The sequence below is a fragment of the Saccoglossus kowalevskii genome, chromosome 14 (assembly GCF_978046115.1).
Source record: "Saccoglossus kowalevskii chromosome 14, keSacKowa6.1, whole genome shotgun sequence".
Taxonomy (NCBI): Eukaryota; Metazoa; Hemichordata; class Enteropneusta; family Harrimaniidae; genus Saccoglossus; species Saccoglossus kowalevskii.
In genome coordinates, this window is record NC_140654.1 from 23,851,163 (window position 1) to 23,875,721 (window position 24,559).

The window sequence follows — 24,559 nt, forward strand, 5'->3', positions numbered from 1 at the left end:
TCAGAACTCTTAGGAATGTACGCCGCAAGTTGGCATTTAAATCGATGTCGCAATCGTCGGAAAACCATTTTTCGTTCGCGCACGGTGAACTTGCACTATTTTCGTCTTTATGTTCAGTATTTCTCATTTAACACAACCAACATATCATTTCAGCAAATTGCAGATGGATTTAAATTATGACAAAAAAGCTTGAAAATGCCGCTAATGGCCCTTTAAAGCTTTTGTTGAAGCAGCAATTGTTTTTATTTTTTATATATTTAGGATGACTTCAGGCAGGATGATTACAATTTTATTCTAATTGAGTTCATATACATGTGAGGAAAGTTTTGAAACGTGACTGCGTTGTGTGTTTTTTATAGGTTACTGCAATCACATGGTAAAAAACAGAGCTGTGGACTGTAATTACAGGATTGTGACAGCATCAATGGCAGCTCCTGCATAGGATGACGCCATATTGGGATCAAAAATAAAAATACAGAAAAAAATACATACTCACTTAGTATGCCATGGGTCACAGTTCAGCATTCATGACTCGACCAGCACTGCAAATGTGCATCTATATAATGGTCACAAAATTGTCTCAAAATCAAATTTGCAGAATACAAAGCAATTCACCATTGAGATTGTCGAAGTTTTCTCAGAGAATCATCTTTAATTTTATCGAACAATTGAACAACTGTAACATTATCTGCTCAACATAGTATCTTGCTTAATTGGGACAAGTTATACAGGGAGATAATCTTCAAACACGGCAAAATCGGTCGACTTATTGTGAGCAAAGATATTTGACTGTTTTTAAACTTTCAAATGAGTGAACGAAGTATCGGTTGTTTTGGGGGTTAATGTACAATCAAATAATTAAATATGGCGAGAAAACATATAATATAATAATAATCTTGAATGCACAGCTGTATTACCACATATTCCGTATATTGCATTTATTCCTAGTCCCCCGTATCATAGTCTTTGTGCACATTGATTTCAGTGTATCGCGAATACAAGGGCAGTTAATTCGAGTTATTGTATTGGGAATGTAAATTATGAAAATGTAATGGCATGACGTATTTGCTCGAGTGCTTGAGGCATTTTATGCAATTTGGGTTCCCGAATTGATAGCGTTGGTGCGTTCATCGTTTGTGCGCTTGCGCATATCGCATGACCTGGGGTCAACAAACAGTGCACCGAACATTAATGTTTCCAACTCGCAACGTAAAATTTTCACTGAAATAAAACTGCCATCATCTTTCAACCAACTCGTACCAACCGCTGAAAATTTACAAACTATTCTATCTAAGCAAGAATAACGAGCATGCAAATTATCTCTGGCTATAACGTAATATTTTCATTTTTGAGAAACTATTTCACGGTCATATTTTACTTCTTGAACCACCCATGTACCATTTGTATTTCAGTCCATTTTCTCAGAAAAATCATTTTTTCGACTGGAAATCAACGTTTTTCAGCTGTCTTAAATAATTCTTTTAGCTGCCCTCAGTTTTCTTTAAACAACTATTTACAATATGCCGCTGACTTCTTCCGGGTTGTGTGACAACCGGTGCTCTTTTGACCTTTTATAAGCTACGCATGCGCAAATAAATTACATCGCGCCTGACGCTAATTCAGGAATCGGGAATTATGCAATTTGGTCGGTGTGGCTTGGCAGGCAGCATTATATACAGGCCTCATATTAGTAGACGTTTTGAATGAAACTGACTCCTTTTATAGTATAGGTTTCAGTTATTTTTAAAACATAAATTTGTTCGTGTTGACTATTTGTACAAATGGTTTCGTTATTGGCGATTTGTTTACATGTGTGAACAATTTCAGACGAGTAACTGGGAATTTTCTTACCCATACTAGTAATAGTATTAATTCGTATTGTTTTCTGTGATAATGTCCCCATTTGTAATGCACATCTTAGTCCTTGAGGGTATTTTTTAATAAATGTTTTATTTGATTAACATACTTCGTAACCTCATTTTTCTATTTCAATATTCGTAGCTGGCCATGATTTAAAGTAGCTAAATTGTTTCTCTATACCTTGTGATACCCTCTCTCTTTATTTATATGTTTATTGTTTTAAACAATAACATTTTAACATATTTATTGATTCCACCTTCATGACGTTTTCTTAAATAAAATGCATTTCATTCCCAATTTTACTATCTTTACATTTTCATTCAAATGTTGATATTTTTGTTTCTGCCTTTTACAGAACACAATTTCTAACATATTTTATACAGATAATTTTCAAAATACAATCTTAACGATTTTGTATGTTCACATCTTATTCCCCTAACCATCAATTCTACTTGAAGTTTGTTCATGCGTTAATTTGGATTTCAAAACAGACAACAGGTTGATGTTATTTATATTACCTCTTTTTCTATTTTCTGCAAATAATTATAACGCATGTTATAGTCTGTATAGTATATGTGATTAATCCTCGCTTCACCAACTTTGGCTGAAAATAGCATGTCATAAATTAGCATTTGATTTGTAAAAACGCGATCACGGTATTTCACAAAAATACAGCAGCAATAAGTACAGCATCAATAAGTAATATCACATCTCTACCAAACCATCTCTGCAAGCCCGATGTCGGAATTGTCTTGTCGACATATCCAGGCTCAATAGTCTGCTATTTCTCACACAACTATAGCAGACGCCATTTCGTGCAATGATTTCTGGGTACGACAAGACTAATGAGGTCAACAAATGTCGAGATAATCAAATGTTGAGCCAACCAAATATTGAGACAATCGAATGTCAAGACAACCACAGATTGTGCTAATAATCTAATATCCAAATAATAACAACTAAAGAAAATAATACTGAAATAACAGTAAAATGACACTATAATAAAACGAAGACCAAATATTGGATTAATGACATAATAACGACGTATTGCCAATATAAAGACACCAAGCTAATAATAGCAGTTTTCTCACCCATAACTACAAACCTAAATACAATGGGAATTGCGAGCAGATATATAAAAGCAGTGAACCAAGGATTTACAACATACTGTCTCAAGGCTGGTTGTCATTGAAACTACATAACATCTGTGCATCTATTTTGGGTTTTGTGTTTTTCTTCATTTTCCAATTTTTCAATGATATATTTTCCCAATAACATAATTTTGGATGGAAAGTCAACTGATTTACCTATAATAAGTTTGCAAATTGTGTGGATATGTAAAGAAATAGAAAAATACATTAATTTTAAATGACTTCTGGGTAGGCAAGTACAGATTTCTTTTTTCTCTCTCTATTAATAGCATTTCAGCTCTTATTCTATGTTTGCATTACATTTTTCTAATTGTATTTTACAAGGAAATATTATATGTTAGATCAGATATGAATATTATCAATTTATTAAGGAATTTTGCAATACAATTCTGTATGAATAATAGTTTAATGTATATATTTGATGTACATATAATGAATATAGTCAACAATCACACAAAAATTACGTATTTATAAATAAGTAAATTCAAAATACAGGGACTGCTAATATTATACACATCTATTATATACATCTAATTATCATATTTCATATCGTATTTGTATATTGCAGTATCTTTGCCGTGTTTATATATTAACCTATTGGAGATGACTTTCAATAGAAATCACTTCGAGACACGTTCGCACAGGCATGTAATTCCAAGAGAAAACGATAAAATAAATTATTATAAAATTGCAAATGTTCAAGTTTATTACTTAAAATACATCGTCAATAAATAGAAAAGGTTTATACAAATATAAAACAGGAAAAATATACACATGAATCGACATTATAAATCTCGCGGAATAATACATTAACATTTTTTAAGAGTGGTACATTTGTACATGGCGGTATGAACATTTTTCAAGTTTTTTTTTATAATTGTTTAAAGCGGGGAGATGTCACCTGCGCATGCGTCATATGGACATAACGTGTCATTGTTTACAAACAAGCGTCCACCCATAAGCCTTTGCGTTTTTAACGTGTGTTATCGTCGCTTGGGACTCAATTCCCGCGAGTGTGCAGGTGACGACCCTCCGCTTTAATTAGATGACTGTAAACGTTGATGGTTTAAACAGATTAAGCAACATTTTTTTATTAGTGCAGTAGTTTAAGTTTAATTTTTATTTTGTTTAAATATGTTTATTAAATATAAGGTCTTAGTATATTACCTAAAAATATTATTTTAAGCACATTGCTATAAAGTTAACAATGTTGACAATGTTTGCAATAATTTAACTTCTTGCACTCATTTATTTCAAGTGTTTACTCATTTATAAACTCGTTGTAATAAGTTTTCCAGCCTTAAGCTTCAATGTGTAGTAGAGATTGTCATAAATTATTAATTATTTCCATGAAATTCGTTTTCAAACCATACACAGATCAAACTATATATTGAATGAATGCTGGTTAAACACTTATGCTACGCTAGATGCAATCTTCATGTGGTCAAGCGATTTCGAAATAAATAAATCATTGAAGACTTAAAATAATACTTCTGGGAGCTTAAAAATATTACAGCAATTTGTTTGTAAAATATTGATTAAAACATGAGAAACGTAACAGTCATACCAATTTTGCATAACATTTTCTTGTAAATGCATTTTTACCATTTTCCATTTGCTCTAGCAAGTAGTCACAGTAATGACATTCTTTACAGTCAGTTTGTTGGCATTATGGTAAGCCATGTACTTATACACAAATTGTTTACATAAATGCATGTTTAAAGTGAAACACCGCTAATAAAAGATGATTGAGCAAGCACGATTGTTCAATATATCTGTTGTCCATATTTTTAAGTCCCCCAACATCCCTTTTCGCACAAATTGGTTTCTGCTTTCCAACTCGTTGCTTTTGATGGAGTGAATTGGGACTCCAGTTGATAAGATTCAATGTAATGACCAAAAGGGGTATAATTAAATACAGAAATAGCAGGCAAAATGAGTTTGATTTTGAAGTAAACTATAATTTAATAAAAGTAAACAAGACAAATAACCTTAACCAGAGGGTTCTAGATGGTCGAAGAATGACGAGACTTAATTTTCAAAATGTGCTTTTACTAATAAACTGAACTTACGGTTATATAAACAATATTTCAAAACACCTGATATAATTTGATGTGTGTCATGATGATGATAGATTTTGCTTATTTGAAAAAATGTACACTATAGTGTACAATTGTGTTGTTGTTAAACCTGTAGATTGAGGCGTGTTGCTATTTTGTTAATACATGGAGATATAAAAATTGTATATTGTGGTACTACCATTATTACACGCACGTTATACTGTGGTACTTCCATTATCACCTTTACATTAAACTGTATTACTCGAATTATCACAAGCTCATTATACTCTCCTTATAACCCATACATAATCTCGTACTAGTTCTATTATCATAATATATAGTTTTTACTAACATTACTAATCGGCTATTCTATTATGACATGCAAATTATGTTATATTATAACATGGAAATATGCTATTGTAAATTATATTATAATCCCATGGAAACTATGAAACTATCACATGGAAACTATGTTATTATCATATGTAAACTATGATAATATCACATGGAAACTGTTATCATATGTAAACTATGATACTATCACATGTAAACTATGTTATTATCATATGTAAACTACGTTATTATCGTATGAAAACTATGTCTATTATCATATGTAAACTATGATAATATCACATGTAAACTATGTTATTATCATATGTAAACTACGTTATTATCGCATGAAAACTATGTCTTATCATATGTACACTATGATAATATCACATGGAAACTATGTTATCATATGTAAACTATGTTATCACATGAAAACTATGATGCTATAACATAAAAACATGTTATTATTATATGTAAACTACGTTATTATCGCATGAAAACTGTGTCTATTATCATATGTAAACTATCATACTATCACATAAAACATATTATCACATGTAAACTATATCTATTATATGGAAATTATGTTATTGTTGCAAGGAAACTATGTGTATTATCACATCTAAACTATGTCTATTGTCACATGTAAACTATGCTATTATCACGTAAACTATGTATATTATGAACTGTACATTGTATTGCCTGGCCTCTACAATATACACATTTACAATAAATTGTTATTCTCATTATCACATGTACAACATACTGTTATTCCCATTATCACCTGTACAATATATTCTTATTCCTATTAGCTTTGAGTTTTCTATTTTTAAACACAGAACCTGTACAACTAGTGTGGAGTACTGAATGCATTTTAAGTATTCACGTACTTTTTTTCATTGAGTTAGAGTTACACAATCCTGACCATGACTAAATTAAATAATCGTATGAGCTATGCAATGACGACTTTGACCTGAACATGTGTTTCATATTAAATCATCACTTCAACGTAGGCTTTGAACCAAATTCGTGTATTTTACCTTTTAGGTATGTATGCTTAATAATGGAATTGGAATAAATGACTAATTTAAATATACTGAGCAAACGTTAAAATCGATATTGTAGTGGACACAAAACTCATCCTATAACGTAATTACAGCCATAGTCATTGTTTAGACACCCTGCAGCTTGAAATGGTATGGTCCAAACACAAATTTGATATGACGGTGTCTCATAAAAACATAAAAAAATGGCATCCAAATGATTTCTGTTTATTTATTACTGTTGTAGATCCTGAGAATTAGCCACTGAATATGATGTTGGGAATAAATGGTATTCTGAACATGCTTTATTAATTAATGTTGGCAATATTCCAATTTGAAATGGGAGCCAACTTGACACCAAATCTAGTCGTTGTATTGTTTGTTATGCTTCTAAAATATTTTTTCAAATGTCTTGAAACAGATTCAAAAGTAAAGATATGGATTGTAAAATATTAAAATGAAAGTGTCCAACAAATTAATTTGTATATGGTAAATTTATTTTCAAGAATTCAGTGAGAATATTATAAAATAAAATAAATTAAATTAAATAGAAATATTATGTGTATTTTTGTATGTGACAACTTGGCTGACCCATTCAAAAATATAAAAAATGTGAAGTCTGCAGTTCTTTGTTTTATAATTTCGTTATTTGTGAAAAAAATAGTATTTTAAAGACTGCAAACAATAAAACACTCACAGTGCAAGGCGAATTCACCAACATGTCTCTTCTCCTGCTTGAGTGTGAAAGTACATGATTTAGTTACTAACTCTGATTTTTTTAAATATATATATATGGAAAGGTAGTCAATTATTCCAGGTGAGAGTGCTCGATACTAAACGATAAGTTTGTAGAGAAGATTTGTATCCGTGGACAAAGACACAACTACATGAAGTTGACTCTACAGTATTGTTTCGTAAGATACATGGAGTATCTCTCACTTATCAGGAGTTATGACTTTATTAAATAAACCACCGAAACAGACTACATTATAATCGTTACAGATTAGCATAACAATGGAGTGGGTTTACGATATTGAAACTAGTGTTGCATAGCAACGATTTGGCTCTGTGTCTACTCATTTCTTTTATTTAAACTACAGTAATGTGGTTGGAAAATTATAATATGTTTTTCTCTAATGCATAATTGCAATGTTTGCTTGAAGTAATATATGGTGCAAAGAGACGATAACACTCCATTTAATGTCATAATCGATGATATTGTCGTTCAATGACCGAGCGTACTTACTGAGCTCTGTTGCGTTTCTTAATGATTGGTTGCGTAACGATGCTGTGTGGTTTCTGTACCAGGTTTTAAATTTCATTACCTGTTAGTCCCACATATGTTTCACACTTGTTGTTGTCTTGCCGTCTGATATTAGCTTGGTAAACCAAGGCCGATTGTAAACAATTTCCGTCTAAGGAACATGCAGATTTCTTACGGCAGTTACGTAACCTGTTAATCTCGGTACTGGGTGTATTGGTGTTGGCCGCTGTAATTTGTTGTTTGTTTGATAAGTGTTTCCAACAGGGAAACAAACTCAGGTAAGCTTTCAGCCGTAACACCGTCAAATTGAGCTACAGCTGTACGAATAACGTAATGCAAATAATCTGCAATCAAAACAAACAACAACTTACAGCGGCCAACACCATTACACCCAGTACCAAGATTAACAGTTACATGCAACGGATGATTTAGAACAAAATCTATGCCTATTAACGTACTCTGTAGCCAGTAATAGTGCTCTTAACAAAGATCCATGGCGTCGCCACGTGACTTGGCGATGTCACGTGATATATTGTGGCCAGTTGCTGTGAATATTTATCGAGCTTTGAAATAATATATGTGAAGCGAACAGCACTATGGTGACACCACATGACTTGGCAAAGTCACTCACGTGATATATTGTGATCATGTGCTGAGAACATTATTCTAGCTATATGTGAAGCGACCGATGGCAGAAGTTTATTAAAGACATTAAAAAGGACCGGGAAGTCATTAAGAAATCTGTGTGTGATTTGAAAATTAATATTGAAACATCAAACACTAAACAGCAGGGAAATTATACCATCAATGTAAACAAACAGACACATACTTCATTATTTCAAACACGAAATATCTACAATGTACTCCCAATAGAAGAACAAACACATCAACATCATCAGATGCAGGTAGATCAACCACAACACTCTATCCCATCACAGCATCAACCTCAGAACTTGCAGCAGCACAGGCCTGTAGGTAAACAACTGCCACACATACATAATCCACCACAAGTACCATCGCATGGTCTTCAGCCATATCCACCACAGACAGAGGTGAGAATGAAACAGCCTTCTAATAATACCAAATACCTAACTCCAGCATAATTATGGAAACTCAGAGGGAAAATATTCCTGCAGTGTCTTCTGATAGGAAAATTGCTATTATAGGAGATTCTGTATTACGGGACATTGATACACAGTGATGAAACAACACCTTTGTTCAATCTCGTAGTGGCACAATGATATCCGATGTTAGGGATGAAATCAACAAAAAAACAGGATGTCAACAAAAGCTCTGATGATATTATCATGCATGTGGCTACAAATGACATCAAGAACCAAATAGCTTATCCCAGCATAACTGAAGAATACACAGAAGTTATTAAAAAGGTAAAGGAATCACATTAACTTATACAAGGGCGTATGCAAGAAGAGACAGAAGTAATGCTGATGTGAAATACATGAATTACCTGTTTCAAAGGGTTGCAGAGGAAACAGGGTCAGTTTTTATTGACCATGACCGATTCTTACAGATGGAAAATGGTGCTGCTGTATTACAATAATGTTCACCCCAATTTCAGAGGTACAGCAAATCTCCTTCAACATGTGCCAATCTTAAAGAAACAACTTAGAGCCACTTTCACAAGGTCAAACGGATGTTACAACTGCGGTGAAGTATCCATGTTGAACGGGTATGCAGACATGAAACGAGAATATGATGCCATTCCTGTGGTGAAGAAGGGCAGAAGGAGAAATTCTGTCCAATCAGAAGATCTCAATGTTTTGGCCAAGAAGATAGTGCCGTCTCAAACTGAAAAGAGACTTAAACACTGAGACAAAAAGTACTAATGGTGATAAAGAATGTATACTAAACACTGCCAGTAAATCAATGACAATTCACACTTTGAGGGAAAACACAGGTCAGACAAAACTCAGAGCTTATATAAGACTGTTAAATCACTGTAAAATAATGGTGTTTTTCCATCCAGGTGTGCTAAAAGTAAGAAGAACATTACCAAAATTGGGTATAATAACATTAGGGGACTCAAATCCAAAAAGCATGAAGTATTTAGATTATTATACAGTGAAATTATTTTGATTTTCGGTATTTGGGAGTATTTTCTGAAAAGAGATGATGTAGTGAAAATTCCAGATTACAACTTTGTACATAAAACACGTGAAGCTAAAGATGGGGGGTATTGGATTGCTAATCCATAATTCAGTTGTTATTCAGGATGAGGAGTGTCCTGACTCTTATAGTGATGATTAGGAAAGATTGTGGATTGAAGTCAGTTTTAAGGGTGCAAAGGACTGTGTTTGTATTTGTATAGTTTATTTTCCTGTGTAGGGAAGAATAAGAATTTAATCGATGAGCTATATCACCAGTTATTAGTAGATGTGAAAATCAAGGTAATGAAAATATTATGTTGATGGGCGACTATAATGGTAGAGTAGGGGATTTTATTCAAAATGATGACATTACTTGGAATTACAATGGTACAAAATTAATCGACTTTTGTGAGGATTCTGGCCTAACCTTAGCAAACACATTACAGTGTGCTGAAGGTAAATTTACCTGGTTTAGAAATAATCAACAATATATTATTGATTACTTTTTGATTTTTAAAACTAATGAAGATATTTCACAAAAATAACTTAAACTAACATATATGGAGTGATCACAACGCTGTGATTTTACATTTAGACCTGGGTCCAGGAGAATCACTAATCCCAAAGAATAAGAAAACATGGAAATTAAATTATAAAAAAGGATTGGAAACCATTTCAACAAGGGCTATTATATTCATTCAGGAAATGGGGGGATAAGGTGAACAACTCAAATGATTTGTGGGACGAATGGAAAATTAGCTTACTTCAAGTTACGAACAAATGTATTAGCAAAAATGTTGGATAAAGAGGTAAAGGATGGTGGGATAAAGAAATTAATGATACCATCAATGAGAGAAGGGATGCTTGTAGAAAATACAGACACTGGACAAAATTATCTGTAGATACAAGGAAAGCAGCAGACGGAGAGCAACTCTGGTCCACCTATATTGACCTAAAAAACACACAATTTAATAAATAATACAATGCTGGAGTTTAAATTGAAACGTAGTGTAGATACAGCTAAAAAGGGGGAAGGTTTTCAAAAATGTTTTGGCAAGAGTTACAGGGACCAAAAAATATTAATAAACACACTTGTATTTATGAAACTAAAAAGTAAACACATAACGACAAACCATGCAGTAATTAAAAATAACATAAAACGTTACTGGAATACATTAGGAAAAATGAACAAGCCTTTAGTTGAAGACAAAAATGAGACAGATTTCCATAACAAATATTAGAAAGGGTAAAAGTAATTAGGAAAATTAAAATCCACTGTGAAGGAGACATTAATAATACTGCAGAAATTAATACAATCACAATAAACCAAGACGATGTTCGAAATGCAATACAATCCTGTAAAGCTGGTGAAGCGTGCGGCCCTGATGAATTCATCATTAATGGCGGGGAATCAGTTGTTCATTCTTTAACGATTCTTTTTCAGTCATGTCTGAATAATAACAAAATTCCAAACGATTGTAAGCAAGGGGCTCATAAGAAAGATGACATACAAGATTTAAATAACTATAGAAGCATTACTCTAAACTCATCCGTATCCAAAGTTTATGCAAAAAGGAATTTGTCAACGAAAAAAAATATACTAGGTGAGATTCAGGGTGGTTTCCGGAAGGATTGTCGGTGTGAGGACAAATTTTTGCCCTCAAAGGTATTGTGTCACACCGTAAATCAATCAAGAAATCAACTTATGTTGCCTTCCTTGATTTTTCGAAAGCTTTTGATAGAGTTTCGAGAGATCGGTTGAGAGTTGCATTATGAAATGTAGGAATTACTGGAAAAGTTTGGGACATCATTGACGATATGTATGATAATGTTTTTAACAAAGTCGATTTTAATGAAATAGAAACAGATTATTTTGAAACAACTCAAGGGGTTAAACAAGGATGTGTACTAAGTCCCTTAATATTTTCAATATATATCAATGAATTTGCGAAAATGCTGCATGATTCAGACCTTGGGGTGAAAGTTGGAGAACAAGTAATCCCTGGACTTTTCTGGGTAGATGACGTTGTTCTCATCGCAAACAATGCAGTGGAATTACGAAATATGCTGAATATAGCAGATAAATTTGCAAAACGATGGAAACTAAGTTTTAACCAAACAAAATCTCAAATAATGTACTTTGGTAAGAAAATGCATAAAAAGGCACACTTTGGAAATTAGGAATTTTTTTATTAGAAGAAACAAACACATATAAATATTTCGGCTTTATTATCTCTAAAAATCTTAAAGACCATGCACAGTTCACTGAAATTTGTAAGAAAGGGATGAAACTAATAGTGTATTGTAAATCAATTATAAATCAACATAATATTTGTAATAGGTTTGAATATGGTGATGTATTGTGGCACAATATAATAATGCCATCTATTAGCTATGGGTGTGGTGTATGGTTTTTGGAAAGTAATGAAGATATAAACAAGTTGAAGAGCCTACAATACTAATTTGGCAAATTTCTTTTCAAAGTGAATAGAAATGTTGCAGACACAGCTGTATTAGGAAATTTAGGATGGGCAGATTTAGGCTATATTCTTGATAAATTTAGGATACAGTGCTTAAATAGATTAAAACATATGGACAATAGCAGGTGGTTCAAAGTTGTTTTTATAGAGTTACACAAATCCCAGGAAAATAACTTTAAGCTTATCTGGAATTGGCCAAAATATATAAACAAAATTTTTGTTTCTAATGGACTAGATCATGTTTATGGACTGAAACACAAACTAATAAACAGTGGATCAAAAGCTTTCATAAAATAAGTGGAGAGAATGAACTGAAACATTTTACAGATAAAATAAATAACACGAAATCCCTTGAACACTATTGTTGGATCAAAAGAAATAACAAAAAAGAAAATTATTGTAATGATCCCTATGATCATTGTGGCATATCATTAATGTTTAAGGTTAGGTCCAACTCACTGGATTTAGAGGGAAATAAACTACAATGGGTAAATTACAAAGGAAATTTGTAAGTTGTGTCATGGTGGCAAAGAAGATGTATATCATTTCCTATTTTTATGCAATGCAACATTCCACTTAAGAAATAAATGTTATGCTGATTTGATCAAAACAGTCTTGAATATCGTTGAAGGCCAAACACTAAAGAATTGTATTCTCTCAGGGGGGGTGAATTTCAAGTTTAATTTGCTTTTTTCCATGGAATGTGAATTATGTTGGGGACATTGTTTTAAAGAGGTATGAACATTTCTTAAACATCTTTGTAAACACAGAAATGAAAGTAGTATGAATTCACCATGAGATCTAGTGTCAATTGTATTTTTATTCAGTCTCAGATATGTATGATTTTCCTTTTTTCTTTTTTTTATCTTGTTGCCATTCCGAAGGCTATATAAATATTATTATTTGCCAAGTATTTATTTGGTTCGCCAAAGTTTCACTGTGTTTTTCATTGATTTTTAACATTTTACTAGCAAAATTGCCAAAAAATATTTCTCCGAGTTTAATCCGAGTTTTAACGACAACCTGCATAACGCATATGCAGTTCTCGTCTTGGTGGAAATCACCGTCATTTTCGTGTGGGGATATTGTATCCCGGATTGTATCTTTCTTTGCAAAACGCTTATATGGACAAAATTGTGTCTCGTTAATTTCAAAGGTAGGACACTGTGCTTACTATGGTATTTATACACTTTGAATTATCGTTTGTGTCTCGGGTTTGGTGATCGTGAGAAACTCTTGCTATTCTGGTGAGAGCTTTGCCAGAAAAACTGCCTTTCTATTATTGTAAGAACTGATTATGTATTGTGTAAATTGAAAGTTTACCTTGTCGTTTGCAGTGTTCTCTCCGGGAATCAAACATCGTGCCGCCATGCTGCTCTGAGGGACGATCACGCTTGCCAGACTCTGCCACGCTCAAAATCATTATCGCCATGCTTGATTTCCGCAGCATTGGCACTTGTTAGGAGATATACATGAAGTGTGAAGCTTGGCTTCTGTTGCGTTCAAAAGTAGATAACTAAAAAGGCAACTTACTAGACTATAATGTACGAGACTACTTGAAATAAATTGAACCTCTGTCTCCAGAGACACATTTTTTATATCCTTACTGATTAAGTCAGAGGTACAGTTTGAATGTTTAGCTAGCACAATTAACCTCAATTTTGAACAGAAAAATAAATAAGACTCCGACTGAGACGGATAATTCCTGACGGCGGCCATGTTTTGTTTTTATTGTTGACAATTCGGTTTGCAAATTACCAGCACATACACGAAGCTATTGAAGGATTGGGGATGGGTAGGGTCAAATTCACGTAATCCTCAATTTTAATGATAATGATTTCATACTTATAATATTTTTTTTAACAATATTAACTAATATTTTTTGGCAATATATCCCATTTCAGTTAATGAAATTTGTTTCACTCTACACAGTAAATCTTGTTTATTCCAAAAAAAAAATAACTACATTATGATAATTAATATGCAAATTAGCTGCAACCTTGAGACAATTTTCTAGAGAACACTGGAATCCAGTTCAAATGAAATTTGACATACACCTACTACATGATCACTACTTCTGCTGATTATATTTGTATGCAACTTTATCTGTATTTATATTAAATGTATTATTTTTTTGTATTTTTCTCGAGAGTAATTTTTGATTTCTGTAGATATCTTGGCACCCATTTAGTTCAGTTTAAGTGAACTTTTCTGCATATTCCTTTTCAGATTTAAATGACATTGAACACATAAGTACTTAGGCATTATGCACATCCTAATATGTTTGTGCAGAATCATGTGCATGTTGATTTGATAACTTTGTGGAGTAGAACAGAGACTAGGGAATTAGTTCATTCTAGACTTTGGTAGAACATGATTAGAATAGCACAATGTAAGCTGCAATTTCTTTCTGCAATTTATGTCCATGCCGAACACTTGATTAAATTACATGTTGCAACTTTCAAATGACAACAAGCGAAGACAGTGTCATTCATGACTTGTTGAAAGTGGGATCAATTGCTAGCCTCATAAAGTGGAGTAATGACGTATTCTATGAGCTGTGACTCTGGGCTGCTCTACACTTACTTGATTACCTACTAAACGTCTATTGTATTGAAGAGCAAAGTATTTATTAATCACACCGTACATGCCTGATTTGCAGCATGTAAAAATCAAACAAGACTGCATGAAAACTCCGATCCGGACTATTCCTAAGTGACAGATAATCACAAATGTATAATAGTCAGTAAAATAAAAACAAATAAAAATAAAAAAAAATAATCAGCCTATAGTGATCTCATAAAGATAAGGTCACAGTAGCATCTATGTTGAAGCTGTGGTAGCATTGGTATTCTGCGAATAGTAAAGTTTCGCAAAATTTTAGTAAATATACTGTTTCGTAAACCCGTGCTTGTATTTGTCTTCGAAACAACAAGTTACATGAATAGTGTGACGCGTTAAGATACATAATTGTTGAAAAAAATATCACTGTAATTCAATGAAATGTCAAGACTGATATGATGAATGTCACCCAATTGAAAGCATTTGAAACTATTTTATTTATTTCCTAAAACATGCCGTTTGTGTGGTCGATTAAGATACACGTATGACACATGGAAGGGAATATGTATAATACTGTTCGAGGTGAATACTTTGCAGCACGTGATATCATTTATTGCACAGTTATCGACGTAAGAAGTTAACTACAAATATCTCTGATACATTAAAGATTGATGCTATTATTTTCGTTATTAGAAAGTTGATCATAAAACATTCTGGTGTACAAGTAATTCTAAAATTATTACAGTAAATTGATCTAGGACAACAAATAACAAATACTGCTAAGTGAACTCAACTTTCTTATCTATGACTATGACTACATATTTAATATTGAAAAATCGGTATTTCAATTCCACTCGCCTGATAACCCTATACAAATAATATAAATATACAACCCCCAACCTATGTTCTATCTCATCTTACATGTGCAGCATGGTGAAGTGTACGGCGTTCAAGACTAAAATTTGGATGAATTGTATTGACTCCCAGTCTGGTTGAACAAAATATGTCAAACATTTATTTTTGTTCAAGAATAAAACTTCTATTTTAATTCCATCATGCTGTTCACTTCATTTAAAATGGTGAGTACAAGTCGAATAAACTTTGTCCTAAACGAAAACACAGTACAACTCGCAGCCTCGTTAAATCACGTGGTCGACATTAAAATATCACTCCAAACTACGCAATTAAAAGAACTTAGCTATTGATAACTGGCACAAAGATAACTAATTCCCATTTTCTATGTATAAGTTTGAATAATCTTATCAACAATATCAGGATCATCAGAGTAATATTCGCAGGTATAGATGGTGTACTCATCATTTTTGCGAACCAAACAAATTCTATCACGCGTTGAATCTTTTTCAGGAAATGACGCCTTTAACTCGATTTGCTCGGCGATGACTGGTGGGCAATCCTATATGTGAACAAAACATTCATTTAAAGTATAAGAGAGAAAATGTTGAAACGAAATAACAAATAGATATATACAACTATTTCCCTACAAATGTTTTAAATGGCTTTGCATTATTTCACGTAGTATTAATATATCATATTAAACAATTCCATCATAGCAGTTCCATTACTAAACTTTTCAATGTTCTAGTTTATATAGTGTTAACTATGTTATTATATATTTTAAAATAGTGAGGTAAAAAATCAAACCATCACAACATCCAACCACTAACACTAGCTAAACAGCTTTTTACTACGATTGTGTTGATTCCTTTATGTTTATTGTAGTGTATATTGATGTAAAAATAATCATTGCAGGACACTCACCACAATTTCACAAACAAATTGAACCCACGCATCTTCTATTACAATGACCTCACATCGTTGACAATTATCAGTTGCCACATCTACAGTTCCCTGTAAAATAATGTATGTCGATATATACAAACTCTTTTTAATTCATGGAATAATAATAATAATATAACAACATTATTAGATATGTTGTTTATTGTGCAGTATTAATTTTTCTCTTTTACATTGAATTCTTCACGTTAGTTTACGACATTAACCCATGAAACCCGGAAAAGTTTTAAGTCGGAACCGTTGCTTTATCACACAAGAACAAACGCGGTCAGTCGGAAATCACTAAGTTTCCATCGCACATAAAGGCACATACTGTGATATCAAAATATGACTATTTACAGTAACATTTTAGTGCATGCGAGTCCGTGCTAAAAATACGAAATAACATACTATATCACTCTTTTTAATTGAGTCAATTAGTGATGTGATTATTGCGTCATACTCGTAGTGAAGTGTACCAGGTACGAATGCTGCATTCCCTAAATAAGTTGTAGCCTGAAACCTTATATCTTTCCCCTCAATTGTATTTTCAATGTCTGCTATGTGAAGTGGGCAGGTAAACCCCTCAGTGCACACACTATGCCATACTCCATTGTCGTACATGACATCATTACAATCCGTACAAGTGCCATTAGCGGGGTTTCCAGGATGATGTTGAGCATTTGATGTAACTGCCATCAAGATCAAACCCCAGAATGAAAGTGATACAAACATAGTTCCTGAAAGTAAATAAATAAACAAATAAACAAATAAATAAATAAATAAATAAATAAATAAATAAATAAATAAATAAATAAATAAATAAATAAATAAATAAATAAATAAATAAATAAATAAATAAATAAATAAGAGACAAATGTTATACATTTTTCCCAGCTAATTATATTTTTATATCAAAGTTGAGCGGGATCAAGGAGCTTGGTTCGACGTTAATTAAACTCGTCACGCGGGTTAAAAAACGTTGTACAATCTCACTTCAAGCTGCAGACACGTACAGTCATGAGCCCCACTCATGACACAAAAAAGACTTCATGTTAATGTACAAATAAATCAACTCACTGAAACTAATACTAATGGATGTATATACCAAATGAATACAAAACATGGCAACAAATGGTGAAAGCACATACATACTTAACAAATCCTCATATTATATAAAACAAGTCAAACCTGTATTTTGTCATAAGACTGTCAACACTTGCAAGCTCAGTTAATGTATATTTCACAGTGCTACGTATGTGTCCGCAATGTGACTACTATACGTCATTACATGAATATTATTAGCATTTCTTCCCTATCTTTTAATCTTTTAATCCCTGTATATGTCGTCAGGCAAGCCGAGTCGGCAATATTGATATGTTTATTGTGAAATCAATGTTCATAAAAAGTCGAGGTAGATGTTTTTTTTAACGAAAAGTAAAGTAATTAATGCATATAAAATTAAAATGCCGAAACACAATTTATTATAGTTTTACGACGTTTTAATAGTACTACTATTTAGTACCAGCATATTTATGATTTGCTCTTATTTTGAAAAGTGCTAATATCAACCAAACCATTTTCACAACAGGGGTGTAAGTAGTCACTGGTTGGAAAATAACTTGTATTGTCTTTTGGTGAGCTGTCAAAAGTCAATTATTATTCATCTCCTAAATATTTGTTCAAATGTCGCATTTCATATTAATTTGTAAGTTGTCGAAAATGACAACTATATTGAGAACATGTTAACAACATAATGCATTCTTCCGTGGTGTTATTTCCTTGTGTAGCTTAAATTTATTTTTAAAATAACAGGCAAGATAAGTACAATTATTCCAATTGCAAACAATGTCGTCCGTCTGGTGTAGCCAGGACCACACCGGCTACGATTCACTGTTTAAGGATAAAGTGGACGTATTCTTGTAATAATTAATAAAAAAAAATTCAAAGCACTGTCATAGATGAAATGTGCATGTAACACAAGTAAAAGGTGACAAAATATAAATATTATTTCTCAGAAAGAAAAGGTTCATATATCTTGTTCTTACTGATACGACTAATATACTCGTCAATTATTTTTTGGATAACTGCAACGCACAACACTGGCCCGGAGCTGACTAACTCTGTTCACGATCGTTTTGCACAAGCGATAACAAAAGAATGTAAATTAGTAATGACAATTCTGAAGTAGTATGATTTAGCTGCAATTTGATCATTTTATATCACTTTTCCCTTGTTCTATTACCATGGAAACGGGACCATTATACTCACTTTGTGTTTCATTGGAATTATCTATTGTCATTGCCTGATTTGCTACTTTGAAATAAAATTAATCTACCATTTTACATTGATTTTCATCTTTTTCCAAATTTATCAATGGATTCTTCAAAACTGTCCCACTCTTCGTGCCCTATTGTTTGAATAACAATTGTCTCTGACAAGTTAAGTAATTGAAATTGGAATCACTTCTAAATTATGCATGCATTACGAGGGAGAGGTTGTAATCACAATGCATGCTGGGATTTGTTTGTGTAATATGTGGTTTTCTCTATGTAGCAACATTTGTTGGATTTTTGTATCTGTACTATTATATGTTCACATTGCATGATGGCAATCATTGTGAATTCAGACTGAAATTGATTTGTCTAATGCTGATGGATGCTCTGGTCATGGGTATTTAAATTCTGATATTTTTCTGTTTGCACGCTAACAAACAAATAATAATAATAATAATAATAATAATAATAATAATAATAATAATAATAATAATAATAATAATGAACAACTTATAAAATACAATGCAGTTGATACATAACAAAGGTTGAGTTGCATGGAACAGCCTATTAAAAGCAACAATATCTGCTTATTTATACAGGTAACTATAGAAATATATGCTTAGAAAATATAATACATAATAAAGTGATTCTAGTGAAAAAAATTGCAAAATAATTACATATCTACAAAATTTGCATATCATGAAAATGGGAGAAAATCAAGATGATAAAATCTACTAGCTTGTGAATATCCGGTATTGCTGGTTATGTTATTGATGACAGTTATTATTCAAGTCTTAGAAATGAGATTTGATTTATATTTGGATTTAAACATGTTAATATTATTTATATTTTTCAAGTCACAACTCAGTAGATTCCATAGTTTCATTCGTTCTTGCTTTGTCGATTTCTGGATTAATGAAGTTCTTGCACTATCAACATATAGATTTTTTTAAATATTTAATGAACATTTGATTAAAGCAATTTATTAGCATTTGGTTTTCAACTCTGAACATAAACAATGCTCGTTGCATTTTATATATGTCATGTACTTTTAGAGTGTTTAGTTTTTTTTGAAAGGTGGTTTTGTATGGACTTTCCTGTCTACTTTGCATATTAATCGGATTGCCCGTTTTGCAGTACATGTACTTTTTCTATTTGTCTTATTGCTGCTCTTCCCCAGGCTAAAATACAGGAATTTATGTGTGGCAAGATCACTGCATTATAAAACATTCTTTGACATACTGTATCTCAACCTGGATTATTACCCTAATTGTTTTTTTGAAATTTTGTTTGTTAGAGAATCAATGTGATTTTTTCATGTGATGTTCTTATCAATAATAACACCCAAGAATTAAATACTGAATTAAATCGCTGATTTCTTTGTTATTCATTGAATATTATCAGTAGCGCATGTTTGTTTTTTTAGGTTTTGCGTTCAAAAACCATAAAGTTCGTTTTTTTCAATATTAATCGATAATTTACTGCTTACTAATCAGTCAGATACCTTTTGGATTACAGTATTATTAATATCTATTGCAATAGTGAAATCAGTATGACTGTGAAATATGTTGGTATCGTCTGCAAAAAAGAAAGTAATTTAAAACATTTGAGGTCTCCATCAGAGCTTACGAATTGTTTTCTGTTATTTAGACTTTTAAACCACTCCAGGCTTACCCCTCCTATTTCATAATGATGTAATTTTGATAATAGGATACTGTGGTTTGTAGTGTCAAATCCTTTAGATATATCTAAAAAGATGCCAATTGTATATTCTTCCTTGTCCATTGCTGATAAAATTGTGTAAATTAAGTTTCTCAGCCATGTATGTTGAGTGGTTGGAACGGAAGCTATACTGATTTTTTTTTAAAAAACACATTCTGATTTTTTATTAAACTGAATGTTATATTGTACACTATTTTTTCCAAAAGTTTAGAAATACATGGAAGAACTGATATAGGGCGATATTTATTAGGACAATTTGTTTCTTTGAAGTGACTCGCAATTTTCATTTGTCCGAGAAACTGGCTACAAGAAAGAGACAAGTTGAAAATGTGCTTAAACATAATGTCACCTCTTAACAATATTTATAGGAATTTCGTCATACACTGCACTATTGTTCACATTTGATGAGTTAATTATGTTTAATATTTCATTGTAAGTCAGTGGTTCAAAGAACATTATTATTGGACTTGTCAAATAAGTATGAAGCCTAATAAAGGTGGGGCAAGACGACTTGCTAAATTTGTGCCGACATTAGCAAAAAAGGTTTTTATTTCATTTGCAATTGCTGGTTTATTTTTAATAATCAGAAATTCAGACTGATTGTTCTCTAATTTATTTTTCTTTGATGTTGAATTCATTGTATTCCATGTATTTTTCATGTTAAGTTTTTCTTTATTGAACAAATCACTGTAACGTTTCGTTTTTGTGGATCTCAGGAAATTTGTTAGGATATGTTCGTATGTATAATACTTGTTCCTGTTTCTTCCATTGGGCTTTTTTAACGATAGTTTATATAGCTTATTTGTTGTTCTTATAGTTTGTAGCAGACCTTTAGGTTTCATGGCGATTGTAGCTTTTAATTATTAATTTTTATTTACATTATTAGTATGCATTTATCAATAACTAATTGCATTTTTTGTAAGATCTATCATACGAGTCATTTGTGTCACTGGTAGTTCTGTGATGAAAATATTTTTAATGACATATTTAGCTTTTTTGTATGAAGTGGTGTAGTTTGATTTACGACAAATCGGGAAATGATCGGAAATATCGGTAAGCAGAATATCATTTCTGCAAATGTCTATTTTAGTTATTAGTATATTGTCGTCAAGTTAGCTGATCTGCATTGAACCGTGTTGGCATAAAAGAACAACTATTTAATATATGTAAACAAATTCAGTTTACCATTTAGATTATTGACATCATTTCTGACTGAGTAGGTAATATCATTGTATTTTTTCAAAGTCAATATATTAACACTGTGTTTCTCATTCACCCATGTTTCCTTTCAATCCTATGATTGAAAATGTGTTTTCAATAGACCTTAAATAGGTAGTTAAACCGTCAATTTGTTTAGTCAAAATTCTAATATTAACATGAATCAAGAAAAATGTGTCAGGGTAGTCATGATATAATTTGTTCAATTCTTCTTCTGTCAAGTGCTAGCTCTTTATACTGCCATTGCTATTATGAATATTAATAGTGAGGGAATTGAAGATTATATTGTCCAACCTTGCAAAATTTACTGCAAGGTTGGAATTTAAACTATTTACGGCATCATAAAAATGTGTATTTTCCTTGAAATGATTAAATGGAAATATGTTTGCTAAACGAGTGGTACACAAACAAGTCGCATCATAATCAAATTTTGTAATGCATAATTACACAATTTTACTGACTTTTTTACTGACATTGTGAGAGATGGAATATTCACTTAAAGAAGATGGTGACGTGGTATTTACCCAATGTTCCTAATGTCCTCTCCATTCTTTATTATTATGGTATTATGACCTAGCGTTTTTTTAACATAAATACGACTGCTGTCCACATAAACTGAAAGCCCTCATCAAAACAAATACCTTGGGTAAATCTGACGCCTTTCGTTTTTCAACAGTCATTGCATATGTTTGGCATTTTCATGGTAAACTGTTCTGTCACCAAGAGCAGTAATCACTTGGCAATGATTGGTATTATGTAACAGTTGAAGTTACCAATTGTTCTTAAACAATATCTCTTGCATAAATTATCATCAGTGTCATACCTTTCCAAATCAACAGAAAAAAAAACACTCGAAACGTCACCAAAGATTTCCATATTGGCTATCTTATGTGATCTGCATGGAAACTGTGTCTTCACGGAGTAGTCAGTTCTTGTACAAGCTTGTCCATTCAGACCTGGTTTTGAGGAAGATGTAAAATGTGGTTACATGCTGCCGTTTATGTTTATTCAGTGTTCACGATGCGTGTCATCGTGTGTGTAATGCATAATAATTATAATAAATACGTCGAAAATGAGTCCGGCTAATCGATTCCTCTCTGATAATGTGTATCAGAGGACATTGCTTTCTGTTGCTGTATAATGGCTGGATATAATGTGATGCTTGACTGCATTGCAGGTCCCATTCTATAATGTTTGGGGCTAGTGACATTCAAATCATGCAGACATTTGCTTTTGCCTGTGTGATGCCATTGACAAAGTGATTTTGCAGAACAGAATGCAGTGGAAGTATATTTAACAATTACATTTCTTCCACCATCTTTGTCTCCATAATGTACGGTCACAAATGCCTTTCCACAATAATAAATGATTTGATGGAGTGATTTACATTATATGTTATGCAAATTTGTCAGGCTTAAAATGTCGAAACAGTAGTTAATTTTATTGCTGTATTATAAAATGTCTAGTTTATTTGTTCAATTTAATACGATATATATAGTTTTATACAGATTCAAATTTAATAAATTTTGTAAAGGTTCTTTAGAAATGCAAAATAATCCCAATTTATAATTTTTTGCTGAACCCAGCAACTACAGACCAATTAAAAACAAAACATATACTATTAGACACACATTTGGGTTTCGGAAAAATTGTAGCACTAAACTAGCCCTGGCTGGCAGACCTGGTCTCTGATATAGATGAGCAGCTCGATAATGGGTTTCTTACTTTTGGGGTCTTCATTGACCTCAAAAAGACCTTTGATACTATTAATCATGATATCTTATTGAATAAATTAAAACATTATGGTATCAGAGGCCTCCCATTAAACTGGTTTCAAAACTACCTCTCCCATCGCCAACAGTCAGTTTTCATAACAAAATTACATCGCCATACATGAACATACAATGTGGTGTCCCACAGGGATCGATTCTAAGCCCGTTCTATTTCTAATCTACATCAATGACATTGCAAATTCCACCAACTCCTTTTAATTTCGACTGTTTGCTGATGTCACCAATTTATTTAAATTTACCAAAGAAAATAATATTAATCTTTCCCATATTAACTCTGACCTTAAGCATGTTTGTGAATGGTGTCATGCTAACAAGCTCACTATCAGTGCTGAAAAGACCAATTACATAATTATTAAAACATCAAAAAAACAATAGTGAACGTAGAGGGCAGCTTGGGTATTGACGGTAACCAAATAGAGGGTGTCCCATCGGCCATTTACCTTGGAGTATCCATTGATCAGCATTACAATTGGAAGTCTCACATTCGAAAAGTTGTAAAATCCATTGCCGCTATGGTTGGAATTATATCTCGGCTCAGACATTATTTACCTACTCTTTAATTCTTCCACACCTTTCCTATTGTATTGAAATTTGGGGGAACACGTATACTACCGTACTGGAGCCATTACTCAAAGTAAACATAATATCAAATACGCAGTTACAAATCACTGGAATGCACTTCCCAATCCCATTAAAAATATCACACATAGACACATGTTTAAAAGTACATTAAAATTCCTCTTACTAAATGAGTAACATTCATTCACTCATTCATTCATTCATTCATCAACTTAGTTATTTATCTATTTATGTGTTCAGTTATCCAGTCATTTATTTATCTATTCATTCAGCCATTTACTAATTGATCAAATAATTGATAAAATATCTCATCAACAGT

General features: G+C 32.2%; 1 protein-coding gene across 1 annotated transcript; it reads right to left on the minus strand.

Annotated features, from left to right (window-relative positions):
- Positions 1 to 15,331: 15,331 nt before the first annotated feature.
- Positions 15,332 to 17,925, minus strand: LOC144355225 (uncharacterized). Its single transcript, XM_078010618.2, has 4 exons — positions 17,844 to 17,925; positions 17,064 to 17,392; positions 16,638 to 16,727; positions 15,332 to 16,272 (listed from the first exon to the last, which is right to left on the minus strand). The coding sequence occupies exons 2-4, from the start codon at positions 17,385 to 17,387 to the stop codon at positions 16,096 to 16,098; spliced, it is 591 nt and encodes a 196-aa protein (XP_077866744.1). The 5' UTR covers positions 17,388 to 17,392; positions 17,844 to 17,925; the 3' UTR covers positions 15,332 to 16,095.
- Positions 17,926 to 24,559: the final 6,634 nt, after the last annotated feature.

What these genes read in the sequence shown, in the direction of transcription:
- LOC144355225 (XM_078010618.2), bottom strand. Translation starts at nt 17,387, where the DNA reads ATGTTTGTATCACTTTCATTCTGGGGTTTGATCTTGATGGCAGTTACA. An exon ending in CAATTAAAAAGAGTGATATA is followed by an intron (nt 16,728 to 17,063) that starts GTATGTTATTTC and finishes ATTATTTTACAG; the next exon opens with GGAACTGTAGATGTGGCAAC. An exon ending in AATTTGTTTGTGAAATTGTG is followed by an intron (nt 16,273 to 16,637) that starts GTGAGTGTCCTG and finishes GTTCACATATAG; the next exon opens with GATTGCCCACCAGTCATCGC.